Source organism: Lycium barbarum, chromosome 11, assembly GCF_019175385.1.
Source record: "Lycium barbarum isolate Lr01 chromosome 11, ASM1917538v2, whole genome shotgun sequence".
Classification (NCBI taxonomy): Eukaryota; Viridiplantae; Streptophyta; class Magnoliopsida; order Solanales; family Solanaceae; genus Lycium; species Lycium barbarum.
The window spans coordinates 117,348,929-117,370,168 of record NC_083347.1 but is presented as its reverse complement, the minus strand read 5'-3'; the positions used below and the strand labels follow the sequence as shown (position 1 = coordinate 117,370,168).

General features: G+C 42.7%; 1 protein-coding gene across 1 annotated transcript; it reads right to left on the bottom strand.

The window, feature by feature from the left end:
• Positions 1–15,736: 15,736 nt before the first annotated feature.
• Positions 15,737–16,638, bottom strand: LOC132618054 (uncharacterized). Its single transcript, XM_060333110.1, has 2 exons — positions 16,416–16,638; positions 15,737–16,166 (listed from the first exon to the last, which is right to left on the bottom strand). The coding sequence occupies exons 1-2, from the start codon at positions 16,563–16,565 to the stop codon at positions 15,888–15,890; spliced, it is 429 nt and encodes a 142-aa protein (XP_060189093.1). The 5' UTR covers positions 16,566–16,638; the 3' UTR covers positions 15,737–15,887.
• Between the last annotated feature and the right edge of the window lie 4,602 nt (positions 16,639–21,240).

Sequence of the window (21,240 nt, the reverse complement as noted above, 5' to 3'; positions counted from 1 at the left end):
ATATATTTTTTGAAATATTGATCGTCATACAGTTGATATTAATATATTGCTAGTTTTCGGTACCCATATTGAAATCTCGATTAATTCAAATTCAAGCTCCATAAAGCCCGTTAAAGAATGAAGCATTTCCTTCTTGTTTTTTTTTTTTTTTGGGGGGGGATAAGTAATTTATTCACATATCTTTTCTTCATCATATTTGATAGTTGAGAAATGGCACATATCTTTTCACTTTCCGTTTTGGCCCAATAGATTTCATGGATTTTATCTTTTTGGGCTAGGCCAACATAGAGTTTAAAATCGCTTATCATGTGAATGTGTGGTATTTCTTACACAGCCTTTCATTTTCTCTCCTATTCTGATGTGTAATTCGTTTAATGTGTCTTGTGCATTTCATTTATAGAAGTTTGTCAGCCTAAAAGTATGTAAGTCGTTCTCTTGAACATCGCTGTAACAAAGGGATGTTCAAGACTTTGTTACATTATAGGAGTATGGCTTCACTTCTTTTGATCCTCATCCAGATTCAAGACAATAGTATACTATTTTATTTAATTCTTTATCTATACTTCCTTCAACTTAAACAGAATTTAAATTCTAATTTTCACTAAGTCTTTCACTCCTCCTAGGTTCAATAGGAGATTCAATCTCTTTTCTTTATCCAAAGAAGAAACAAGTGTCACTCCTCCTAGGTTCAATAGGAGATCAAAAGAAGGGATTTAATCAACTACAATTGTGACTAATCAACATAGGAAAGGAAACCTACACCTATTAATCAACAATCTAAGATGAATTCAATCCAAGGAAGAATAGACTTAAACTCATACATGGAAATCTAATTCTGGATTATCCAAGAGAGATTCAAGGTAAGAGTTAAGGGAATCCACCCACTAATCCTAATACCAGCTAATCCTAGCAAACCCAAAAGTGGTCTTTGCAAAAATAGCCCCACATGGGCTTTTCTTCACTTGTATTGCAATCCTAGCCTCGAGTTTGCACTCCTAGCCACAAATTGCACTTCTAGTCATGTTTACACTTTTAGCCACTTTGTATGGCTTCAATCAGTGAGCCTTCATCTCCAAGTCTCTTCAAAGCAATCATCCACACCCTTGTAGCTTACTCTTCAATGGCCTCCAAAGGCCCCATCTTCCTCATCCAAGGGCGTGTGGCATGGAGATGCACGTTTGAAGTTCCATCACGGGTTTTAGCCTTCATAGTCTCCCATGAGCTTCCTATGAACGTTTAGTTAAAGAATAAGAAGAAGGAGGGGAAGAAAAAGAAGATGGGGTTGCAAATAAGGCGAGTGAAGGAGCACCACAAGTGAGACATTCACGTGTATGATTTGATTATATGCATGTTTGCAGTGATTTTAACAGTGTGTTGTTCTTTTTTTCTGTATGTTATCTGATTAATTTTGCTTTCTTAGCATTGATAGTGGGAATATGATAGCACTAGAATTTTACACTTCCCCGACTCTTTTTGATTCAATTATCTGAGTCTTGACATTTTGTGCGCTTCTGGTGGGGTATGACCTGTAAAGAAAGATTCAAATAGTGTCATCAGATCTGTTTTCTACTAATCTCCCACAGTATATGTTTTGGTTGTGTTCTCATTATCTCATGTTGTTTACTACTTCTCTATCATTTATTTTGTGGTGCTTATGTGTTTGTCTATTTTTGTTTGTCGATTTACCAGCGCGTACAACAGTTTTACTACCATCATAAAAAATGGATTTTGATGATCTCAAGACAATGATGAGCTCTCAACAGAGGAGTGTTCTAGGGGTTTGATCATGGATACCAGAGATCAAGATTGTTGCTTTTCTTACGATGCTTATTCTTTAGTCTCTCATTCTCTCTATTTTTCACTTCTTTCCCTGCTCTTTCTCTGTATTGTTCTTTTTCTATCTTTTAAATTTTATGGTTCTCTTGCTTGAAGTTTGTTCGATTTCTTGATTCTCTCTGCTAATTATTTACGTTCTTCCCTCATTGTCAGCTTCATTTTCAAAATGCTATCCTTACTTGTGCTTTGGATTTTTATTCAAGTCCGTCTTTGATTTACTCTGTTGCTATTAGAAGGGAATTAATGCAGAGTTGAATCACAAGTCATAGCACGGGTGAGTTTACCACATAAGACGGTAAAGTTGGGTCACTGTTGTTATTCCTTGGTTATGCAGTAATTATGGCAACAGCCGTCATGGGCTTAATAGTGTGGACCAGGCTCCTTTTCAGATGCTCGAGTGTGTTTCTAAATCTCATTCTCCTTTTATTCTTCAGAAATCTTTATATAGTCAATCTTTTTGGGAGTGTTTGGCCTAATTATAAGTTATCAGTACATACGCGATCTTTCTCAATTCTCAATTAGATTCGATGATCTGTTTTTAAATTCCAAGTTTGGCTTTAATTTTTGAGTTTCTTGGTAGGAATACTTATGAAAATTAATTAGCGTTTTCCTTTAAAGAAAATTGCGGAGTCGTGATTCTATATGAACAAGGAGGAGGCAGCAAGATCAAGTGATGAGGAAGACATGTAGGAGTCCTTTGGCTCTCCGTTCTTTCTAATTTGTCGTTGCGCCTTTGCTTATGCAATTGCTTTTGTTTCTTTTGTGTTACTAATGGCGGAAGATTTTAGGAACTTTGCTTCTAAAACGCAATGTCTTTTTATATCACATGCCCTTTTTTCTTTTCCACTAATGTATATATCATACTTATACTTTTCTGTATTGGTTTCTCGGTTCTTGGTTACAAATTGAATTTTGGGATTTTAGATTTTGTTGTTTTTCGTTTTGACAAGAGCATGTTGGAATTTGCGGTATTTGGTTTTTTACAAGTTGTTTCCGAAGCTTGGATCTGAATTTTTGAATTTTGATTGAACCCTTTAAGTTTTTATCATAAATCTGTTGAAGTCGCAGAATCATAATTTTCTTAGTCATTATATTTATGCATTTAAAAGTCTTGATTAGGAAAAATCTCCCTACTCTTAACCTTTTGCAGTATCTATCAGAAACTTTCATATATTTGGATGATCTGCACAGACTGTAGAGGCAGAGAGCATCTTGAATCACATCTATCTATATCTTTATAAACCTGGTACACAAAGGAATGATGTGACAGGTTTCACAAACTACGGAGAACATTTTAAAATTTTCTTAGTTTATTGCCTTTTCCTTTTCTTTATCCAAGTGTTCTTTCTCTTCCCGTAAAAGGCACTCTTTGACTTCCTTCAACAGTCACGCTCTTATTTGGTTTCCTTTTTCACTTCCTTTATAAGGACTCTCGCGGAGCCTAATGAAATTGCTTCTCTGTTTGAATAATAATATTTCTTAAAATTTCAACATTTTTTATGCCAACTGTGACGGTTATATGCCAACCGTCTCACAATGGGCTTTTCTAGAGCAAGTTTAATTTGTTTCCTATTATTCACAAGACTCATAGACAACTAATAGTTATTGAAACATAACAAAACGAACAAAATCGACATATTTATGAAGTATGGACTCCACATATGTGGTCCAATGGAGGTTTGTTTTGTGTTTCTTTTAATGTGATAGCCAAGTGATATCATTTGGGCTTCTTCTTTTCATGGTCCATTGTCTATGAGTGAGGAGGTTAGAACTGGGGATGTTGCACTTCACAAGAAGAGTGACTACACTTGTAAGAGAAGGGAGAACCAAATTCTATATAAGAAGTAAACAAAGGATACTTACCTTTTCGTCACTGATGGTGGTGTTAGTGCAAATGTTTAGTGTTAGTGCAGCTGTATACGGTGAAAACCGGATGAGGGCCAATCCGGGGTAACCGTGGCTCGGAGGAGGAAAAGGAGGGAAAGTTCGTGTATAAGCATCGGGTTTCCGGATAAGCATTCGGATCAAAGCCGAGCGGAAGCATCATCGGTCCCGGTTTTTAAGCCACCGAAGGTTCGGATCTCTTTCCAGGGGGTTACCACCGGAAGTCCGGTACCCGTGAGTCCGTTGGTCCGTTATGACCGTTACTGGGGCGCAGCAGTGGTGTCACATCACGGTAGGCTACCAACTATGCGTGTGTCAGACGGCGCCGTCAGTCAGATCCCATCACATCCATACAGGGGCCGTCCTTTTATTATTATTTTATTACTTCATATTGAGGAAGGCCCATGGGTTCATCACTATAAATAGGGCATTCCCTCCTCCCTTTGGGGGGTTGGTTGATCTTTTATTCAAAAGAACACTTGTAACACAATACATATATATATATACAGTTCTAGCAATCTCAATATTGATATTTTCCATTGTAAGTTTGTCATCTACATCATATTTTTTCAATCAAATTGGCCATACGCGGAGTCATCCGTCATTTGCGCTCCTTGCACGTTTATCAATAAGCATTCTCATCCACGGTTTGTAATAAACATTGGGACTCAAGCACATATCCTATACACACACACAAATTCAATTGATTACCGAATCCGGGGTAAACAGTTTGGCGCCCACCGTGGGGCAAGGATAATAGTTCTTGGTCCTGATTCTTGTCGTTCTCACCTCCAAACCGTAACACTTCCGCCTCGTTTGTCTGGACAAAAACTGACTCATGGCTGATGTTGAGCAGTCCGGCCATGTCAATAATACCGAGATTGTGGCAGAAAACGAGGAAAGCGAATTACGGGGACTACCAAACCCCGCTGACCCGAACCGCATCGACTCGAGGGAGGGCCTCAACCGACAAAACACGGTGGATCAAATTAACGCCGCCCTACCGGCAACTGATCCCCTAAGAACTCGCAACTCCGTCACATTGTCTCGGACCCAAAGCCAGAAGGAGCCGGAGGCACCAAATGACGGCATTAATTTGCGTTTGATTTTCGAGATGTTGCAGGAACAAAGAGCGGCAATCGCCGAGCAAGGGATGGCGATTGCCCGGTTACAGAGCGGGCAGGGGGAGCCTGGGCTGGAAAAGGCCAAGGGAACAGCGGAAATCGAAAGAAGCAGGCCGCGGACAGTCGAGAGCAATGATTCCGGAGCCGGTTCTTCCACCGAGGTACTAAAGATGCTTGAAACCTTAGCGAAACGAGTGGACTCTACCGAAAAAAGGGTAGAGACTTACAATTCTCGGGTAGATCAGATACCGGGGGCTCCCCCTTTGCTGAAGGGGGCTAACTCGAAAAAATATATTCAAAGGCCTTTTCCCCCGAGTGCAGCGCCCAAGTTGATCCCGAAGAGATTCAAGATGCCGGACATTCAGAAATACGACGGCACCACGGACCCGCATGAGCACGTGACCTCGTACACCTGTGCTATCAAGGGTAATGATATGGAAGAAGATGAGATAGAGTCAGTACTGTTGAAAAAATTCGGGGAGACTCTGTCAAAGGGGGCGTTGACGTGGTACGACCATCTGCCCGAGCATTCGATCACTTCTTTTGAGATGCTCGCCGATGCCTTTGTGAAAGCCCACGCCGGTGCAATAAAGGTGCAGGCCCGTAAGGCTGACATTTTCCGGATAACCCAAAGGGACGGCGAGTTATTGCGGGAATTCGTCACCCGGTTCCAGAGGGAACGAATGGAGCTACCCCCGGTACCGGAAGAGTGGGCCGCACAGGCCTTCACAAAGGGCCTCAACATGCTAAGTTCGGTGGCCTCGGCAAAATTGAAAGAGAGCTTGCTGGAATACGAGGCCGTAACATGGGCCGACGTCCACAATCGGTATGAGTCAAAGATTCTGGTGGAGGATGATCAATTCGAGTTCTCTCCGGTAAGGACCAAAATAAGTAGAGGTTTCGAGCCGCCAAGGAAGGGATACGAGGCCATGTCTGAATCATCGAAAGGAAGGTTTCGGCCATATCCCTATCCGGATAAGCAAAGTTTCAGGTCGGAAAAGGCAATAGAGAGCCCGAGCCATTTCTCAGGACGCGGCAGCAAACGAGTGGAGCGGCCATCGAACAGTCGGGGACTCTCGTTTAGGAGCGATGCCGGAAGTTCCGCCGACAATAAAGTTCCTCCAAAAATTTCGGAATACAACTTCAACGTTAGTACTTCAGGACTTGTCTCGGCTATTGGACGTGTCCCCGATGTAAGGTGGCCTAAACCATTGAGGTCGGATCCGGGTCAGCGAGATCCAGGTGTAGTATTCGAGTATCACGGGACCCACGGGCATCGAACCGAAGATTGCCGTCAATTGAGAGACGAGGTAGCCCGGTTATTGAAAAATGGTCACCTCCGAGATCTGCTGAGCGACCGGGCCAAAAATCACTATAAGGAAAGGGAATCTTTTCAAAGGTCCGAGCCTGTCGAACCCCAGCATACGATCAACATGATAGTGGGCGGGACAGACGCCCCTCGAGGGCCGGTAATGAAGCGGACGAAGATCTCTATTGTTCGTGAAAAGCGCACCCGAGGCCATTCGGCCGAGGGATCCATCTTCTTTAATGACGAAGACGCAGAGGACATCGTTCAACCCCACAATGACGCATTGGTAATCTCTATACTAGTCTTTAAAACTAAGGTTAAACGTATTCTGATTGACCCAGGTAGCTCGGCCAACATCATCCGATGGAGGGTGGTTGAACAGCTAGGACTGCTCGGCCAGATCGCACCAGTGGCTCGGGTGCTAAGCGGGTTCAATATGGCGAGCGAAACCACAAAGGGGGAAATCTCACTGCCTGTAAATGTGGGTGGCACCATTCAGCAAACGATGTTCTATGTGATCGAGGGGGACATGAAATACAATGCATTATTGGGCAGACCTTAGATACATAGCATGAGGGCGGTGCCCTCAACACTACATCACCTATTGAAATTCCCCACGTCGGAAGGAGTGAAAACCGTCCGGGGCGAGCAGCCCGCTGCAAGGGAAATGTTTGCAGTAGAAGAAGCGGCACCTCGGCCCGAGGGGCCGGAATGGAAAAGTGCAACCGGAGGCGAGATTCCCAAATAGCAATCAAAGTGCGCCGGGTTGAGCCCGGTACATAAGGAGGAAGATTACGAGGTACCCAGATCGTTCGTCATGCCAGATGACTCGGATGCAACTCAGTCAACTGTGGAGGAATTGGAGCAGATCATCCTGTTCGAATATCTCCCGGACAGAAAGGTATACCTGGGCACGGGGCTCACCCCGGAGCTCAGGCGTCGATTAATTGAATTTCTTCGTGCTAACGCTGATTGCTTTGCATGGTCGCATATAGATATGACAGGTATATCACCAGAAATAGCAACTCACAAGCTCAGCCTGGATGGGAAGTTTACTCCGGTGAAACAGAAAAGGAGACCCATGTCGGAGGCTAAACACGCATTTGTGAAGGACGAGGTAGCAAAACTTTTGAAGATAGGATCCATCCGAGAGGTAAAGTACCCGGACTGGCTGGCCAACGTTGTGGTGGTACCCAAAAAAGGTAACAAACTTCGAATGTGTGTCGACTTCAAAGATTTAAACAAGGCATGCCCGAAGGACTCGTTTCCGTTGCCTCATATCGACAGAATGATCGATGCGACGGCCGGGCATGAGATGTTGAGTTTTCTCGACGCTTACTCCGGGTATAACCAGATCCGGATGTACCCGGGGGATCAAGAGAAAACATCCTTCATCACCCGGTACGGGACCTACTGTTATAACGTCATGCCTTTCGGACTAAAAAATGCCGGTGCAACTTACCAACGCCTAGTTAATGAAATGTTCGAAGAACAGATAGGGAAAACAATGGAGGTTTACGTTGACGATATGGTTGTTAAGTCCCTGGAAACAGAGGACCATTTAAAGCATTTGCAGGAAACCTTCAATGTGCTTCACAAATACAACATGAAGCTTAACCCGGAGAAGTGTGCATTCGGTGTGAGATCTGGCAGATTCCTAGGTTTCATGGTGTCAGACCGAGGGATCGAAATCAACCCGGACAAGATCAAAGCCATCGAAGATATCGAGGTAGTGAACAGCATAAAGGGGGTTCAGAAACTCACCGGGAGAATCGCAGCACTAAGTCGCTTCATATCGAGATCCTCGGACAGGAGTCACCGGTTCTTCTCCTTGCTCAGAAAGAAGAATGACTTTATCTGGACACCGGAGTGCCAAGAAGCTCTGCAGGATCTGAAGAAGTACTTGTCTAACCCCCCTCTACTGCACACGCCAAAGGCAGGTGAGACACTATTTCTGTACCTAGCGGTCTCCAAAGTTGCGGTAAGCGGCGTTTTGGTCCGAGAAGAATCAGGTACGCAATTCCCTATCTATTACGTGAGTAGAACATTGGGGGATGCGGAGACCCGTTACCCCCATCTGGAAAAGTTGGCGTTGGCACTAGTAAGCGCCTCCAGAAAGCTTAAGCCTTACTTTCAAAGCCATCACATATGTGTAGTAACTACTTATTCTTTGAAAAACATCATGCATAAACCCGAGTTGTCGGGTAGGCTAACGAAGTGGGCTGTAGAGGTCAGCGGCTATGACCTCGAATACAGACCCCGAACGGCCATCAAATCCCAAATTTTAGCCGATTTCATAGCAGACTTCGCCCCAGCCATGGTCCCCGAGGTCGAAAAAGAGTTCCTGCTGACCTCGGGAAAGGCCACGGGCATTTGGTCTCTATATACGGACGGGGCTTCGAACCTTAAAGGTTCCGGGCTTGGTATTGTCCTTAGGGCCCCGGCCGGTGATGTCATTCGACATTCCATCAAAACTATCAAGCTAACTAACAATGAAGCCGAGTATGAGGCTATGATTGCAGGATTAGAATTGACCCGGAGTATGGGGGCAGAAACTATCGAGGCAAAGTGCGACTCGCTTTTGGTCGCAAACCAGGTGAATGGCACGTTTGAAGTCAAGGATGAACGGATGCAGAGGTATCTCGAGAAAACCAGAGTGATACTTCACCGATTTAAAAAATGGACCCTGCAGCATATACCGAGAGAACAGAACTGTGAGGCCGATGCATTGGCAAATTTGGGATCTGCGGTCGAAGGGATCGAAATCAACTCCGGAGAAACGGTGCAACTGACAAGAACGGCCATAGAAAGCGGACACGCTGAAATATACTCGACAGGTCTGACTTGGGATTGGCGCAACAAATACATTGACTACTTGCGTGATGATAAGCTTCCGAGCGACCCGAAGGAGTCGCGTTCGTTACGAACGAAGGCAACCCGATTTTGCTTAGTGGACGGCCAATTATACCGACGCTCATTCCACGGACCCTTGGCTAAATGTTTGGGCCCCGGGGAAACGGAGTATGTGATGAGGGAAGTACATGAACGGACCTGTGGCAATCACTCTGGTGCGGAAGCTCTGGTCCGGAAGCTGATCAGGGCCGGGTATTACTGGAATCAGATGGATGAAGACACGAGAAACTTCGTCCGAAAATGTGACGGGTGTCAGAGGCATGCCCCGATGGTTCACCGGCCCGGGGAGTCGTTGCATTCAGTGGTCTCACCATGGCCGTTCATGAAATGGGGAATGGACATCGTGGGTCCGTTACCCCGGGCACCAGGTAAGGCACGCTTTATTTTATTTATGACTGATTACTTTTCTAAATGGGTCGAAGCGCAGGCCTTTGAAAAAATCAGAGAAAAGGAGGTTATCGACTTCGTTTGGGACCACATCGTCTGCCGTTTCGGCATTCCAGCCGAAATAACTTGTGATAACGGTCCTCAGTTCATGGGTAGTAAGGTCAACAGTTTCCTCGAGGGGTTGAAGATCAAGAAGATTGTGTCGACCCCATATCACCCGTGTGCAAACGGACAGGCGGAATCCACTAACAAGACAATAATCCAAAGTCTAAGGAAGCGGCTGGAAGCATCGAAGCACCGTTGGAGAGAAGTGTTGCCCGAGGTACTATGGGCTTACCGAACCACGGCGAAGTCCAGCACGGGCGAGACCCCTTTCTCGTTGGTATACGGGACCGAAGCCCTTATCCCCGTCGAGGTTGGCGAGCCGACTCTCCGTTTCAAGTATGCAACTGAGGAGTCAAACGGGGAGGCCATGGTTGTAAGGCTCGACCTGGCAGATGAGATGCGCGAAAGATCATTGGTCCGAATTGCGGCTCAAAAGCAGAGGATGGAAAGGTACTACAATCGGAGAGCCAACTTTCGGCATTTCCGGGTTGGGGACCTGGTACTTCGAAAAGTCACTTTGCATACAAAAAACCCAAACGAGGGAAAGCTAGGACCAAACTGGGAAGGGCCGTACAAGGTGACCGGTGTAACAGGCAAAGGATCGTACCAGTTGGAATCCATGGATGGACAATGCCTACGCAACAACTGGAACATAGCCCATCTGAAAAGATATTACTGCTAAGGTATGATCCTCTCATGTACCTTCTGTTAACCGCATTGTCTTTTTGCAGGAAATCGAACACAACACAAAAATAGAAACTTAGGACTGAAAGCACGTGTTGCACTCTTTTCCTTAAGCGCGGTTTTGTCCCAAAATGGGTTTTCCGCCGAGGTTTTTAATGAGGCAACGAGTACAACGTGCTACGCAATAAAGGCCAAGGGCCAGAACTCGGACACCCGAGGTTGCATCTTCCGAGTGAGGGCTTTGTAACACTCACCCGACCTCGAAGCTCGGATCAGTGTTAAGGGGCCACAGTACCCACATCGAGGCATGGCACGATAAAGAGAAGCAAGGGAAGAAATTCAGCATTTGCCACGGCAAAAGCATAGGCCGGCCACCGGCCTCCGACTTCGATGTAAGGACCAAACGATCATAATGAATCGTGTCCCATTCAACATTTGCCACGGCAAAAGCATAGGCCGGCCACCGGCCTCCGACCTCGATGTAAGGACCAAACGATCATAATGAATCGTGTCCCATTCAACATTTGCCACGGCAAAAACGTAGGCCGGCCGCCGGCCCCCGACTTTGATGTAAGGACCAAACGATCATAATGAATCGTGTCCCATTTAGTGTTTGCTATGGCAAATGTACAAGGAATGAAAATTCTCCTATATGTACGAACACTTGTAATACAAAAGTCATTACAATAACCAATATTTTGGCAGTGCTCAAGTTGTACGCCCAAAAAACTGGGCGAAGTGAGGTCATCTCAAATCGGCCTTAAAGATAAGTCCCACGGGCAGAATTAATCAACGACCACGGATCATCTTGTCCGAAATTCGGACCAATAGTTCAAGGCAAAATAAAAACAAGCAATCAAACGAAGACACAAGAGAAGTGTAACTTTCGTATACGCAAATGATACTTTTATAAAGAGTACATTTACATCAAAAATAAAAAAAATCTTACGCTACTCAGCACTGCTAGAGTCAGAATAATCGGACTCGGTTCGTTCGGAGTCATCCGAGTCGGACCCAAGGGCACGGTTGGCCTCCTCCTCCATCTCCTTGGCCTGGGTAATCAGGACCGGAAGATCGTATAATCCGCGATCGGCCTCTTCAAGGGTGAGCCGCCGAGACTTCCACTTCTCATACTCGGCAACAATGGCAGTATGGGCCTCGGCCGTCTCCACGCCTTTCCAGGCTTCTTCCAAGTCGGCCTCAACCTTAGCCAACTTAGCCTCTAGCTCAGCTCGGCCTGCCACAGCGATAGTCCTCATGTGGACAGCAACTTCTAGCTCGGCCTTAAGAACGTCGTTGGCACTCACCGCCTCCTCCAGCTCGGCTTTTAAGCCCTCACTCATCCGAGACCGCTCCTCGGCCTTCTCTTCGAAAACTTTCATGTGTTTTTCGTACAGGACGGTATCAAATTCCAGTTGCCGATTCCTCTCGGCCAAGATAGTCGCATCGGCTTTCACCAAGTCAAGTTCCCCTTGGAGTTGAGAGACAGTGGTCTCCAACTCGTCCAGCCTTGACGAAAACTGAGCTTTGTCTCGGCTGAGGCAAATCTTATCAGCCTCGAGGCTTCGGTTATAATCAGTCATGGCGGCCAACTCATTTTTTAAATGACGACTTTCGTCCTTAGCCGCATCGAGTTCGGGACGAAGGTTGGCGAGAACGGCGGCCTGGCTCAACTCTTCCTCTTTCTCTCGGAGGAGGTGCTTGTATTTCTCCGTTTCTCGGCCCTGGGCGTCTAGTTGGCCTCGGAGATCATCCATCTCGTGTTGGGCACGGATGAAGGCTTCGTTCACCAGTACTACACTCTGCAAGGAAAGCAAACATAAGGAATCAAAACCAAAATGAGCGCAAAATCTGATTGATATACAAAGATGGCTGTAAGTTCTACCCGGTTGCCCGCGTGCATGCCTTCGTTCATGAGGCATTGCCAAGTGACCCCGGTCATTTTGCGCTTATCCGAGTCGGAAACAAGAGGACGCAAATAACTTGCCACTCCTACCGGACGGGATAGAAAGCCACAATCCTCGGGGACGGTGACTACGACAGATCTGGTCCTTCTCGGTTCAACGCTCGGGGCTGGGAAGATGGTCACCAGGTTATCCCTAGAGCCAGATTCTGACTGTCGGTTGGCCGACCTCGTGACCCGAGGAATTGGAAGATGACCAAAACCCGCAGCTTCACCGGTAGCCGGAGGAGTGGCTGAAAACATATCGTCGAAGTCTGCAACCCTCGGGGCAGGGGTAGACGAACTCGGTATAGACTCAATATTCCTGGCGAGGGCCGGGGGCTCGGAAGTAGAAACCGGTTCGTGGCCGGGCGATGGACGAGCCTGAGTAGGGGCTTCGGTCTCCGGAACTAGAACGGTCCCTTGATCGGTTGCAGCAACCGCCGTTTCCCCGTTTCCCCGGCTCCTTTTCTCCTTTGTAGGGGAGTATCTTCCGAAGAAGTTTCACCTGAAATGTCGACGAAGTCAACCGACCGAAGAGGGGCCGGGGAAAGGATTTCTTCCGCGCTTGAAAGAAGAGCGGGAATTAAGATACCTTCATTCATAGAAGGCAAGGGTGGTTCGGAGGCAGCCTCCTCGGGTACTGGGGCCGCTAACGGTGCCGTGTCTACCCTCCGAACAATGATGTCGGACTCCACCTCCTCCCTCGGTGGCCGGGCTACACTCCTTGCTTTCTTTCGTTTGGACGGTTGGCCCTTTTCGGGGGGTCGTTTCCTTTTGGCGGCTTCGGCGAGAACGCGAGCGGAACCCGCCATGTCGAACGCGGACGCCGGTGCAGGGGAAGCAGCCCCCGACTCCGATCTAGATGCCACCGAACCCTTCGGCAAGCCTGAATGACAAAAGCATAGGCAGGTTAAGGAAATTGACGGCCTCGAATGGCTAAAGAGGCAACGAGATCAAAGGGAAGCCAAATATTACCATGATTTTGAGCGATCCATCGACCGCGTGATAAGTGGGCCCAAGTCCGGTCCTCATAGGGAAGCTGGTTGAGGAGCGCCATGACCCACTCAGTCAGATCTCGAATAACCGGGGGAACAAATCCGTTTGCTGTAAAGTAGCGAAAGGGTGGTGAGAAAACAATACCGTAAGCAACTAAACATATGATGACGATTACTCAAAGGATCGAACTTACGTTTGTCGTTCCATTTCTCCGGAAAAGGTTGATGGGAGTCCGGGATTATGTCCTCGGATTTTACTCGGACGTAGCGTTCCAACCACCCCCTGTCCCGGTCTTCGTCCATCTTCGAGAAGAGCAGGTTCCGGCTGCGCTTGGTTAATCTTATGACACCACCCCGGAATATCCTCGGGGAATACAAGCGTATTAGGTGGCCCAATGAGAATTCCTTCTCAGCCCTGATGGCCAGCAACCGGAGGCAGGCAACGACCCTCCAAACAGTTGGGCCGATCTGAGCCAAAGTTACGCCATAAGTCCGGCACATATCCAGTATGACCGGATCAACCGGGGGATCGAGCTTAAGGGTGAAGGGGTAAGTGTACACGTACAAAAACCCCTCCCGGTGGTCGGTTATGGATTCATCCGGCCCGGGTACGAAAACCCTTACCGGGCGTGTGTCCCACCCGCAGTCTGTCCGGACTGTGTCGAGCCTGTCCTCGGTTATAGAGGAGGGATATCGCCTCACGTCGTATCCCCGGTCTGAAACGACGGAGGGTTTTTCTACCTCCAGGTCTTTGTTGAAGTTAAATTTTGCCGGTATAATATCCGAGGCCGCAGTTTCGGGGTTACCCTTTTGTTTGACCGGGGATACGGCCTCGGCCCTCGGGGACGAGATTGAAGGAACGTCTGTAGAAGTGGTTTCAGACATGATTGAAAGAAAAGGAGAAAAGTAGGGAATGGCGTGAAGGAAACGAAGGAAGTGACGATTTGAAGAAGCAAAGAAGCAATTGACGAGAGTAGTGACAAAGCTAATTCCCTTTCCTTTTTTTTTTTTTTGTATTGGTAAGAGAAGGTTTGACAACGAAGTTGTGAACGGAAAGGATGGTTGTTGACGCACAGAAGGAAGAAGAAAAGGGAGAGCAAACCAGAAAAGTGAAAAATGAGGAAAGGAGGGCCTTTTTATAGGCGTAAGGGAGGAACGATTATCGAGGGCGGCCAATCGAGGATCGCCACGTGTTGCGACATTAATGCGAAACGACGTGTAAACGGCGGTTGACAGGAACGAACAAACCAGAATTGGACACGTGGGCGGCAAAAAGGAAGACGAAACGGAGCCGTTCCCGCCAAAATAAAGTGGTAAGAATTGGCTGACCGGGTGGCCGGATGTACGATTCATTCACTTCCCATCACTCCGATAGATCGTTGGTCCGGGAAGCGCGGGGCTATCTGTATACGGTGAAAACCGGATGAGGGTCAATCCGGGGTAACCGTGGCTCGGAGGAGGAAAAGGAGGGAAAGTTCGTGTATAAGCATCGGGTTTCCGGATAAGCATTCGGATCAAAGCCGAGCGGAAGCATCATCGGTCCCGGGTTTTAAGCCACCGAAGGTTCGGATCTCTTTCCGGGGGGTTACCACCGGAAGTCCGGTACCCGTGAGTCCGTTGGTCCGTTATGACCGTTACTGGGGCGCAGCAGTGGTGTCACATCATGGTCGGCTACCAACTATGCGTGTGTCAGACGGCGCCGTCAGTCAGATCCCATCACATCCATACAGGGGCTGTCCTTTTATTATTATTTTATTACTTCATATTGAGGAAGGCCCATGGGTTCATCACTATAAATAGGGCATTCCCTCCCCCCTTTGGGGGGTTGGTTGATCTTTTATTCAAAAGAACACTTGTAACACAATACATATATATATACAGTTCTAGCAATCTCAATATTGATATTTTCCATTGTAAGTTTGTCATCTACATCATATTTTTTCAATCAAATTGGCCATACGCGGAGTCATCTGTCACTTGCGCTCCTTGCACGTTTATCAATAAGCATTCTCATCCACGGTTTGTAATAAACATTGGGACTCAAGCACATATCCTATACTCACACACAAATTCAATTGATTACCGAATCCGGGGTAAACAACAGCCTCTCTCATATAAGCCATGTCTAGCAAATATTTTTTCTTTTCTTTTGAGTGCATTTTAATCCTTACCTTGATCCACCTTCCGTACCTTTCCTCTGTAAAACAGTTAAAACGAACATTTAGGTATAGTTTCTATCTTGATAACTCTTAGGCATGAATATGTATAAGAACCTCAGGTTGCTTGGCCGTAATTATGAACATCCCCATATTTACGATCTTTGAATTGCACCCACATGTATTTAGCTCCTGAGTATATTAATCTGATGTGACCCTGGTTCCACTCCCCCAGACGGAAATCCCCATGTTTTAATTGACAAATAATATATTCCAGATTTTAATATTAAAGGACATTTGTGTACATTATATGTGTTAGTTTTGGACTGAACTAATTTTTTAAATCAGGGCGATAATAAAGAATCAAACACAAGTATCTGGTCCTTTTGAAGTTAGTATGAAATAAAACTCATATTTAATAGTAATTCATAATGTTAAATTTATTCAAAAAATGTTACAGCTCAAATTTCTATTGATATTGCATAAACCATGTGTACAGAAAATTGATACGACAAAATATAAGATTTTTAGCAATTATTACTAAATAGTTTAAGCAGCAACATGTGAAGTACTAATGATCACCGATTCCCTATCAACAGCTTTCTTCAAGAAACTGTTCTCTTCAAGTATCATTTGAACGGGCAAGAACCCTAATCCATTAGCCATTGCCACCATCATCTCTTTCGTCTCCTGTTTAAATTCCTCCATATCCACCGTCCCATTTGAGTCGCGATCGAACTGAAGAAAGATTGAGCTATAAACTCGAGAAACCTCATTTGGATCCGTTTTCACGTCGATACCAAAATGTGTATCGAAGACCCTTAGCCCCTGCAACCAATGGCAAAATCAAGAATCTTGTTAAGATTGTTCAAGATTCAATATATATCTATAAAAAGTAAATTTTGACTTATATATGCAGTATAATTATCTGCCAAAGATTATTCATTACATATCTATAAAAAGTAAATTTTGACCAATATATACAATATTAGTTTCTATATACACAATATAAGTTTTTCGACAAAGAGTGTTCAGCTGATCACCCTTTAGTCTATGTGGCTCGACCACTACGTATACCTGCAGCTCCTTCAGCATTTCCGGATAAGAAAGCATGCCATCACGGTCTTTATCGAGGTTGCTGAAGCGCTCTGCGATAAATTCGCTAAACGCTTCTTTGTCTTCCACGAAGCTAAGAATGGTGGCACCGTCCAAAATTTGTACACTCATTTTGTGGTGTTGATTTGTAGCAGCTGAAATACACTGAATAAATTTTGTTGTGCTGATGGAGAAGACTCATGCTTTATGATTCTATTTATAGGCAGGTAAAAGAAGCTTCGAAGCTACCAATTAAAAATACTTTTTGTCAAGTATTATAAGACTAACAATATTGAGTTGCTGTTTTATTACTAGTACTAGTGAGAAAGTGGAATGAATTGGAGGCCCACTGCCGGTTATTTTGAATTATCGCACACAGACTACTAGTAATAAAATATTTTTTGTAGGAGTGAACAACAGCATTTATATTTGTGTTGGTCACAGGCAAATCTCAAGACTAGTCAACGCGGATGCCTGACTTTCTTCTATCCTTTTTATAATTGAGAGATCATGAGAATATAAATGTTATGACATATTTAAAATAATTAATTTTAATAATTTTATAATCACAAACATTTTGACATAAATATTAAGACTGCAATTTCAGAATTATTCTTTGATTCTTAAATTATATATGTGTGGCCGATCAAAGTAGGCGGTACAAATTAAAACGAGTTGGGAAGTAACACCTTTTGTTAATTGTTTTGGAAGACTATCAATTTGAGTTGCTAGTTTCAATAGTGCACCAGATTACCAATAAGTTTTGTTTTGTAAGAGTCAACCAGTGCCCCATTTATATTCGTATATCACTGGCGAGTCTCTGCACCGGTCAACGCGAATGTCTACTTCTTTTTCTATTTTTATATTTTAAAATAATTGAGAAATATCGAGAGGTGGTAAGTAACGAGCCTGTTTCTTTACTAGTAATCTAGCATTAGTTCTCCACGTAAATAAGTGTACTTTCTTTGGTGATAAAATTCAAATTCCATGATTGATAAGTGGCAAATTTACCAATTATTATAATCTCTTTGCTTTGGTTTTTGTGTCCTTTATCTATGATATGAGGCTATTTTTTGTGTGTATTGCGAGCATTTCAGGTGCATCAAATCATGAAGAGAATTCGGACCAAACCAAGTGAAAACGAGGCAAAAAGAGCTAGAACAAAGAACTGAAATTTCTGCCCAGTGAAATACCCTTTGTGATCGCGATGTGGACTTGTGCAATCGCGAAGTCACACGTGTCAAACTTCACGCGTTCGCGTGGGACCTGCCTGCCATCGCGATAAAGGATTTCTGGGTGAATTTGGGCAGTTTTGGAATTTCACGATTTTTCATTCCAAACCACATAAAACTCGATCAAACCTCTTGGAAACGCATCTTCGGCAAAAAACACAATTTTTGTTGAAAGGATCACTTATTTTAAAGAATTAAGGTGTTTAATTATTTGTGCCGTAATTTGAGTCCGTCACAAATATTGTGACAAAACTGGTCGTCATAATATAGAGCCTTGTATTTAGCTTGGATTCCACCTAAAATTTGTGACCGATTTTTCACTGATTGCTCCGTTACAAATTAATGACAGAATAATTTTCGTGACAAATTTCGTCAAATATGGAACACTACCAACTTTGAGTTGTTAGTTTCGGCAGTGCACTAGTAAATCTTATTCTAGGAGTCAACTAGACTAATAAAGTGCCAATGTATTTTGAATTTCTCGCACACAGATTAATAATAAATCTTTTTTGTAAGAGTCAACCAGTGCATTTATATTAAGTGTTTGCCATTGGCTAGTCTCCGCACTGGTCATTATAACGCGGATGTTGACTTGGTATGAGATACTCTAATTGACCTACAAACAACATATTCCATTTAATTAGGCAGTACTCCTCCGAATAAAAAAAGGTGTCCACTTAAATTTTATTTTTTGAGTGAAAAAGAGTGTCTACTTATCATATCAAGAAAAAATTAACCTTACTTTTCCATATTTACCCTTATTATGTGTTAGGTGACCAAATTTTCCAATACCTATTTAATTAGGGACATTTTAGTCAAATTAATTAGATAGTACTCCCTCCGAATCAAAAAGAGTGTCCACTTAAATTTTATTTCTTGAGTCAAAAAGAGTGTTCACTTACCATATCCAGAAAGAATTAACCTTACTTTTTCATATTTGCCCTTATTAAGTATTAGGTGACCAAATTCCAATACCTATTTAATTAGGGGCATTTTAGTCAAATTACCTATTTTTCTCTAAAAATTAATATTTTTTTAAAGGGTGTGAAAATGGCTAAGTGGACACTCTTTTTGACATGGGAGAGTAGTACAATTTTGTGAACTAAATTAGAAGAGAATATGGTGGGATGGTTAAAAAATAAGTTTCAACATTAACAAGTGACAGAGCCACAACCGATTAAGGGGTTTCAATTGGACCCCACTTTTCTAAAAAATACTATTCCGTATACAAATAGGGTAAAAATATTTTTTTCGTATACATATAAACTTTTTAATTCCATTGACATGAGAAGTGTTTTCTAAAAATCGCTTTAGAGTTTAGATTGTAGGTTCGATTTTTTTTTAGATTTCTTTTTTAAATTAAATTCCTATTGATAACATGAGGTCTCTAGACTCTAGATTCAAATTCTAATGCTAGACAAGTGAATTTTAAATATTGAATGGTTGAATTAATAAAAAAATGCATTTGGAATGAACTAGGAAAGCTACAAAAGCATCATATATGTTGATTTAGACTATACTAGTAAATTTGCTTTTCGCAGTTATAAAAATACCTCATTAAATTCACAAAACAAATTTTTAAATATTCTAGCGCTAAAAATATTCTAAAGATTCTTTTTACTGTTTCAATCCAATTAAATAGGAATTTTAGTTTTAATGTTGAAGTCAATGCTTCGTTTTTTCTTTTTCTTTTTGTAATATTGAATGTCATTAAAAAAACGTTTGAGTGATATATATATATTGTTACACCCCATTTTAACCGGGTTGAAGCGGAGTACAACATATTGGTGATTCATGTTTTGTTTTATTTTAAGGAGTTGCCACCTAATTAGTTTAATGGTGAATTAGGACACCTAATTTATTAACTAAGGCAAAGCTAACTAAACCTCCGTTAATAGTCTGCTTAATCAGTGTGATTCTAGGTAAGGGTTCTATATTATCCTAAAGGGAAGGGGTTAGGCATCCTTTAGAATCCGTTAACTACAGTTATCCGGCCAAACTCAGGTTAATTAATTAATGCTAAATTAAGATGTCTGAAATTTTTTAAAAAAAGCTAAGAAATGTTGCTAAGGTTTTTCAAGAAAAATATAAGAATGTTGCTTAAGATAGGATTTAGGGAAAATATAATAATTTGCGTAAAAGAAGATTTTAAATGCCATTTAAAATAAAACTTATAAAAGTCGCTAAGACTTTAAAAAAATGCTATTTAAAATGAGATTTGTAGAAAATATAATAATTTGCATAAAAGAAAACTTCAAATGTCGTTTAAAATAAACTTATAAATGTTGCAAAGACTTTAGATAATAATGCTATTTAAAATAAAATTTGCATAAAATATATAAGTAGAATAAGACGCGGGTTTGTGCAGTGTTTTAATAAATACTTGAGACAACTCAAATGGTGAGATATTAATTAATTTTGCGATTTAAGAGCAAAAATATATATATAAAAAAAAAGCTTATGTGAGCTTTCTTTATCCTTTTATTAACTATGCTTCAAAATATGCGTAATTGACTCAAAACTTAAAAAAGTTATTTATAAAATATATTCGAGCTTATATTTGCGTATTAGTGAAATTCCTAAGATAGTAAGAATAAAAATGATTCATGTAGCCCAAAATATGTAGGCGTGCATATTTTGCAAATCGATTATTCCAATAAAAATAAATATTATATATGCTATAAATAGTTCAACATAAAAAAGAAACGTATGGGACTAATGGTGAGTTTCTCTCTTAAATTAACTACCCATTACACTAATAACTAAACCTACTAATCTTGCTAAGGTTCATTTTATCTAAGGAAACAAACAAACAAAATAAGTATTAATTGCGCAATACAAAATTAAGGCATAAAAAAAAAAATAGAGGAGCAAATGATGTTAAATAGGCTCAGCCCATTTTGGGACGGCTGTGATTTTGTTGCTTGTTGGGCCTCGGCCCAATAAAAATTTTGTACACTGCTGCGGATGGGCTGGACACGGAGAAGAGTTTGTTGGGCTTTTAGCCCAACACCGAATGCGGAAGAAGAAGAGTCCCTCAGACTCGTATGCGATGGTCATGCATAAAACGAGAGAAAAGGAATTAGTATATAATAAAGGACTAAAGCATAAGTAAAGGAATTAAGTTCGTAAATTGAATTGGCACATAACACAACAGTAGGATAATTAGAGAAAATGTTCAAACCCAAATAAGACAATGATAAAGAAACGACAGAAGCCCATGTGGTTTATTTCATATCGCTGAATAATTTAGGCCTAGATACCAAACAAAATATAGCAGCTGTTTAGGAAAACAGCTTAAGACAGCAGTGTATAAGCAAAAAATGTAGCAGCAATAGGCTAAACAAAGCAATAGCTACTGCTTCAAGACTCACCAAACAATGCACTAGCGGGGCCTCAACTTGCAACTCAAAGATAGTAACAACTGGCCAACGCATGGCAGCAAAGTAATTTTAAATATGTAGCAAATTGGTTTAGATCTGCCCTGTATTTGGCTCAACATACAACCACAACATCACACAGGAAGTAGCCATTTCAAGGCCTTAAACACCATGAACTATTTCTGCCCCCAATGA